The 7,065-nt window shown below is 67.3% G+C and overlaps 1 protein-coding gene across 1 annotated transcript; it reads right to left on the bottom strand.

Annotated features, from left to right (window-relative positions):
- Positions 1-434: 434 nt before the first annotated feature.
- Positions 435-4,057, bottom strand: Nr2e3 (nuclear receptor subfamily 2 group E member 3). The gene is made up of 8 exons (XM_048329429.1): positions 3,974-4,057; positions 3,067-3,193; positions 2,793-2,896; positions 2,524-2,706; positions 2,274-2,434; positions 1,720-1,966; positions 1,507-1,612; positions 435-688 (listed from the first exon to the last, which is right to left on the bottom strand). The coding sequence occupies exons 1-8, from the start codon at positions 4,053-4,055 to the stop codon at positions 556-558; spliced, it is 1,143 nt and encodes a 380-aa protein (XP_048185386.1). The 5' UTR covers positions 4,056-4,057; the 3' UTR covers positions 435-555.
- Positions 4,058-7,065: the final 3,008 nt, after the last annotated feature.

Below are 7,065 nucleotides of genomic sequence, written 5' to 3'. Positions count from 1 at the left end.
CGGCTAGCAGGGAAGAACAGCCAGGAGAGGACCTGGACCCAACCTGCTCACCGGGTCCCGGCCGCCAGCCTCCCTGACACCCAGGCTCCGACCCAGGTTCCCAGAGCGCCCTCTGCCGGGCTGCACCTAGGACGATTCTCCACACTGGCACAAGGCCCCCTGGGTTCACCTTTGGTTAGCCAGTCTGTTAATCCAGGCTATGGCGAACGAAGCCACAGTGAATACGCAAATGTTGCATTTGAGGGGACGGACGTGGCTTCTGGTGGAGGGCTGGGAAAATGTCTACCTTCAGGAGACTTTGCACAGTGGCTTCTGTTCCATGACGGTTTCTTTTTTGTGTTGTAGTACTGAGGCTTGAACTCAGGGCCTGGGCGTCGTCTCTTAGCTTTTCACTCTAGGCTGGCGCTCGATCACTTGAGCCACAGCATCACTGGTTAATGGGAGATCTTGAGTCTCATGGGCTTTTCTGCCAGGGCTGGCTTCAAATTCCATCCTCGGATCTCAGCCTCCTGAGTCGCTGGGATTACGGCCGCGAGCACGGGCTCCTGGCTTCCACTAGTTTTTGAACATGTCACAGAGCAGCTTCTCCATGGGTGTATTCCCAATGGTCTTGCGGAAGAAGAGGAGCTCGATGCGCTCAGCAGTGATAAACCTCAGAGACGGGAGCAGGAGGAGCAGTTTCCCAAACCTGAGCAGGAGAGACGATGCTGTCCATTTCATCTATGGCCAGCTCTGGGCCGAGTCCTCGCAGGACAAGTCAGAAGAGGAAGGAGGGGGGCTGGGGGAGGAGCTTAAGGCCTGCAGGGGGAAATTCAGGGAGGACCTAGACCAGTACTGTGGGGTTGCAATGCAATCCCAGCTACTCAGGAGGCTGAGATGTGAGGATCGAGGTGCAAAGCCAGCCTGGGCAGGAAAGTCTCGGAGACTCTTATCTCCAATTGATTACCAAAAAATGCAATGGAGCTGTGACTCAAGTGAAAGAGCACTAGCCTTGAGTGAAGAAGCTCAGAGAGGCCCTGAGTTCAAGCCCCAGGACTGGCACATACATACATACACACACCACTTGCTAGGGTGGGGGGAGGGAAAAGGGGAGAAAACCCAAGGGGGTTCCGACCTCCTGTCTGATTCCCTCTTCCCAAAGACTTCAGGGCACCTCAGCCTCCCCCATCAGATGGAGCCTTTGGCAGGAGTTCAAAGCCCCCAACAAGCTGGTCCTAGGGCGCCTTTCTGGCATAATCTGCCAGATGGGTCTGAACTTTGGGAAGCAGGATCCTGTCTGTGTGGGAGACCCCGCTGGCCTCTCTTCCTGTGTGAATGAGGCTTCCTCCTCAGCGGGCCCGGCCTTTCTTCCCAGTTCTTACTGAGTCTCTGGCTCCTTCAGATCCAGGTGGGTCCCCCCGCCCTCCCCCCCCCTCCCCTGCGCTGGGGACACCCGGGGAAGGCGGCGGCTCTGTCCTGCGGGCCTTTCGTCCTGTGTTGTCTGGAGGGTGGAGGGGCCTCGGTCACCTCACGGGCTGGCTGGGGTGGCACGCCTTGCTGTGCTGGCTGAGCATGGCCTGGGACTGGTCCTGCAGCGCCTCCACGTGCTCGGGATCCTTCAGGCCCCGGGTCTCTGCGGAGAGGCGGCTGGGAGCGCTCGGGCCCCGCCTCCCCAAGGGGCGCCCCGCCCCCGCCTGGGGCGCCGGAGGGGGGGCGGAGGGGGGATCCGCGGGAGACTACCTGGCTTGAAGAGGACCAGGGCCTTCATGCAGGCGAACTCGGTGGGGTCCACAGCCAGGGCCCGGAAGCGGGCGATGGTCTCTTGCAGGAAGCGCATCTCCGCCCCGGCCAGCGCCAGCCGGCCCTGAGAGCCGCCGGCCCCGGGGGCGTCGGGCGGGGCGAGCAGCGGGCAGCTGTCCAGGGGCAGGGACCACTGAATGGCCCCCAGGAGGAAGAGCTCGCTCCACGCCTCCTCCAGCAGGATCACCTGGGCTCCGGGAGCGCCGGCGGGCGTCAGGGCGGGCGCGGCGCCCCGAGGCCGGCCCCGCCCACCCCAGCCCGCCCCGTGGGCTCCATCCGGGGCATGCGGGGGGCGGGGGGGAGGAGAGGCCCAGGATAGCGGGGGCCGGGGGGGGGCAGCCTGGACGGCGCCCCGGCCCCGGCCTCCGCTCCGCCCCGACGGGGCCTGGCCCGGATTCCGCGGCGGCTCCGCGCGCCTCCCCCAGCGTGGCCTCCGAGGAGGGCTCGGGGAACCCCGGGCCCGTCCCCGCGCCCCCGGGCCGCCCCGGGCCTACCTGGTCGCGGAAGGGCAGGTGGGAGAACACCGGCAGGCTCTTGGCCCACTTGACGGCCATGAAGAGCAGGCGAGCCGAGGCCTCGTGGACGCCGCCGTCGGGGCCGCCGGGGGACGAGCGGAGCTCCGGGTCGTTGCCGGTGACGTCGATGTTCTCCTCGGCTGCGGGAGGGGGGAGGTGACGTGACGGGGACCCCATCCCCGGGGGACCCCGCCCCTGGGGGACCCCCCCGCCCCCCACCCGCACTTGCCATCCTCGGGCTCCAGCTTGGCGCAGGTCTCCGCGGTGACCAGGCCGGCCAGGAAGCGCTGGCCCAGGGCGCCCCGCGGGCCGGGCCCCGCCGGGGCCGGGGAGTCCGCCAGGCCCGCGGGCCGGGGGTCAGCGCCGTCCAGGGCCTGGGCCAGGCTGCGTGGCTGGCGCTCGTTCTGCACGGCTGGGGAGGACAGACAGGGGTGAGGAGGGGGGAGGGCGGGGGAGGGCGGGGGAGGGCGCCGCCCCGCGCCCCCGGCCCCCGCTCACCGTCCTGGTTCATGCCCGCCTGCAGGCACTTCTTTAGCCGGCAGGCCTGGCACTGGTTGCGGTGGGCCTTGTCCACCGGGCACATGCCCGCCCCCACCTGACACCTGCGGAGACGGAGGGGGGTTCCGGCTCAGGGCCCGCCCCCACCTGACACCCCGCGGGGATGGGGGGCTCAGGGCCCGCCCCCACCTGACACCCGCGGGGATGGAGGGGGGGGTCCCGGCTCAGGGCCCGCCCCCCCGACACCCGCGGGGACCGGGAAAGGGGGGTCCACCTGTACACCAGCCTCCGCCGCACGCTCCTCTTGAAGAAGCCGCTGCAGCCATTGCAGGCGTAGATGCCGTAGTGCTTCCCGCTGCTGCTGTCCCCGCACACGCGGCACTGGAGCAGGGGGCCGGCGCCTAGGGGCGGGGCCGGCGGGCGGGGCCACGATGGGTGGGCGGGGCGGGGTACGCGGGGCGGGGCCAAGGTGTGGCGGGGGCGTGATAGAACGGATGGGCGTGGCGCAAGGGCGGGGCAATGGCTCAGGGAGGGGGTGCTGTGGTGGGCAGGGCGGGGCGTAGAGGTGGGCGGGGCGTCCGCGCGGGGCGGGGCATGGTGGGCGGGGCGTGCTTGGCGGCACCTGGGGGAGTGGGAGGGGCCAGGGCGCGGGAGGGGCGTGGCCTGGATTCCAGCCCCTCCTCCTCCCCAGCCCTCCCCGCCGGGGCCCGGCTCCCGCACTCCGCCCTGCCTCCCCCTCCCCTCCTTCGTCCCCTCCCTGTGGGGGTCTCAGGCCCCCTCCACTGCCAGCCCAGCCCAGGGCTCTGCCCGTGCCCCACTCCTCGGCCCCTTACCCCCCTCCCCGCCCTCGCCGTCAGGTCCGCTCCGCCCTCCACCGTGAGCGGGTCCCGGCCTGGCCCAGCTCAGACCCTGGGGCTCGCCAGCTCCCCCTGGGCCCGAACCTCAACCCCGGGGCCGGCCGCACCTGCCGCAACCCCCCCCACCCCTCCCTCCACAGGGCCGGCCGCACCTGCCCCGTTCCCCCCAGCACCCCCCAGCCGGCCGCACTTGCCCCATCTCCCCACCCCCCCCCTCCACAGGGCCGGCCGCACCTGCCCCATTCCCTGTCCCCATCCGTCCCCACCCCACGGCCGGCCACACCCGCGGGTCCCCCAGACTCCCCCCCCCCCGGCGGGAAGCACCTGCCGGGTCCTCCCCTAGGCTCCAGTTGCGGGGAGACTCCTTCCTGGAGCCGGGCAGCGCGGGGGCTGAGGTGGAGCTCATGGCGCTGCCTCAGTCTCCCCGTGTCTGGTCTGCGCCTCCCGCCTCTCCGCTCAGAGTCTGGAGCTTCTGGACGTCCCCGCGGCCCCGGCCTCCTCCCCGCTCCCTCCTAATCCCATTAATCTTTACTGTCTCCCCAGGATCAGCGGGCGGGCCCTGCTGCTGTCCCCCCCAAGCTGGGGGGGGGCGCAAGTCCCTGCACCCTCAGCCGTGTGCAGCGCCCACTGGGAGGACCATGGTGTGGTTCCCCCTCCCCGGGGACTCCAGGCTGCGTGCACGTGTGTGTGCATGTGTGTGCGCGCGCACACCCGCCCTTGCACGCAGAGTCTACCGTGGGTCCTGTGCTGCCCTCACGCGGTCTCCCCCCCTCCCCCGGGAAGCTGGCAGGTCGGGGGGCGGTGGCTCAGGCCCTCGAGGTGTGCGAACCCCTCTGAACAAGCGCTCGGAGCAAAGTCACTGCCAACGGGGGTGATGACAAAGCGTGCCGGCTCCCCCTGGGGCTTCGTGGGTGCTGGCTGGGCTGTCACCCACACTTCCTGGGGTTACTGAGGTCAGAGCCACGCCCGTTCCTCCCTCCGCATCTCTGTCCCCCTCTCCACACCCCACCCCGGGCCCAACGCGGAGCCCTGCTGCTCTGGGGGTCCCCATTCCCAGCAGGCTGGGCCTTCCAGCCTGGAAGGCACGAGAAGCTTCTGGAAGGATGGTGGTGTCGAGGGGTGTGTGCGTGGGGTGACCCCCCGCTGTGACACACAGGCGCTGCAGGGGTTGGAAAGGTCAGCTCTGGGCTCTGTGGGGTGATGAGCTGCTTTCTGGGACATGGAGGCCTCTGTCCTCCCCTCCCGGGGGGCTCCAGGGGCCATGGAGGCCAAGGGCACCTTGGGGAGGGGGTGGGGCTCTGTCCTTGCTGAAGGACCACGCGGCCGGCACCCAGCTCATGAGTCCCAGGGGCACAGCCAGCCCATCGCTCTGTCCCTGCACCCCAGAATCAAGGGAGCGCCGGGGGACAGTGTACACAGAGCCACGGAGGGAAAGCCGGCAGGTGGAAGTTTCTAGGAGTGGGCAGGGCTTGCGCTTGGCTGCGTGGGGGGATTCATTCCTCGGGAAGTCTGCTCTCAAACGGCTCTGCGTTTCCGCAGGTTGGGTCCCAGGCCTGGAGGACGGCGTGGTGAAGCCCATCCCGGCGCCCCAGCTGTAGCCCACACCTGTAATCCCAGGCCTGGCCGAGCCCCACAGAAGCCCCAGCCCTGGGGAGGAGCCAGAGTCCAGCCGAGCTTGGAGGTGGGGAGGGGGTCCCCCTCAATCTGTGATTGCCAGCTGCTGGGGCAGACACCAAAGGATTACTCAGCTCAAAGCCTCGAATCTGCTGACAAAGCCACCAGAGGCCACCTTGCCACTAATACAGTTATTCCCCCAGGAGACAGGTCAGCAACTTCCTCTGACTCCCCGGAGGCTTTGGGGGTGCGTGGGGGTGGGGACAAGAAGGTGATTGCTGATCCAGGCTGTAGATGCTCTCCTCTGCCTACCTGTGCCCCTGTGCAGCTGGTATTACAGGGGTGCACTACCAGGCCTGGCTTGTTTTGAGGATTTCTTTTAAAAATGGCTGGGTTGTCTCCACTGTGGAGCCTCGAATTTCATGGGGATGGAATTTTACAGCTGCTCCAGCAACGGTTTGAGCCAAGCACCTGTCAGCAGGCAGCTGCCCAAACGGCATTTTTTCTGTAGTGGGCGGGGCCGTCCCCCCTTCCCCCCTCCCCCCCCCCCCATGGGACACTAAGTGCAGAACGGTCTCCAGCCTCCAGCTTGCCTCCCCGTGTCCCAAGATCTCTGGCCGGAGATCATAGGATGCCTTTCTCTTGGGCTGAGTCAGTGGCTGCGTTTTCTAGCATTTTCTAGAGCTGGAAGCAAGGCTGACACCAGCAGGAATGTGCTCCACAGAAAGCCTCTTTCTTCTCGTTGAGATAACATTTAGAAGTAATGGGCTGTTGCTCCCAGCCCTGGGGGGGGCGGGGCTCCCCGACTCTCCTCTGCAGGGATTTAAAGGCCTCAGTGGTCCCCAGGGCTGGCAGACACAAAGCAACCTGGGGCCACCTCTCCAGTGGGTGACTGCGAGAAGGCTGGTGAGGGCCGGCCAGGACCAGAATGGCTCCTGGGTCTCTCCCTCCCTCCTCCTCAGCCCCCCCAAGAGAGGGCTAATGTGTGCCCTAGCGGACTTCTTACTGCAAGCCGCGTGTCAGTGGCTCACGCCCGTAGTCCTAACTACCCACGAGGCTGAAGTTTGAGGCTCGTTGTGCAAAGCCAGCCAGGGCTGACAAGTCCAGGAGACCCTTATCTCCAGTGAACCCAGAATGAGAGGCCCTGAGTTCAAGCCCAAGCACAAGCTGGAATGTTCCTGTTTGGGAACAGCTGCTCCCCACCCCACCGCCGTGGCCTGGTTGTGAGTCTCCCCACTTCTCTGGACGGCAGACGTGACGGACAAACCTCACCTGGTGAGGGCCACGGCCTGAATCTGGGGCTACAAACCAACACACACCACCCCTGGGGAAGCCCCGGGATTCGACGCGCTTGCAATTCCCAGCACGTCCACCGGAGGGCGGCACCGGCCCGCCCGACCTTCCGCTCGGAGGGGTCCCCGGCTCAGACACCAGCATGGCGGCCATGACTCGTGTGTGTGATGGGTTGCGTGCACGCACATGGGTGCCTGTGTGCAAGCGCACGTGTGTGCATATGCACGTGCATGTGCGTGCGTGTGCACGTCTGATGGCTTTAAGGGTCAGGTTACCCCATGGGGGCAGCGAGCAGGAAGGGTGATCCCTAGTAGCGCTGAGCTGCTGGCAAAGTGGGGGGGGGCTGTCTACACTGGTGGGGGGCTGTCTACGCTGGTGGGGGGGGCTGTCTACACTGGTGGGGGGGGCTGTCTACGCTGGTGGGGGGCTGTCTACGCTGGTGGGGGGGCTGTCTACGCTGGTGGGGGGCTGTCTACACTGGTGGGGGGGCTGTCTACACTGGTGGGGGG

The sequence above is a fragment of the Perognathus longimembris genome, chromosome 20 (assembly GCF_023159225.1).
Source record: "Perognathus longimembris pacificus isolate PPM17 chromosome 20, ASM2315922v1, whole genome shotgun sequence".
Classification (NCBI taxonomy): domain Eukaryota; kingdom Metazoa; phylum Chordata; class Mammalia; order Rodentia; family Heteromyidae; genus Perognathus; species Perognathus longimembris.
This window is presented reverse-complemented; position numbering and strand designations above follow the sequence as displayed.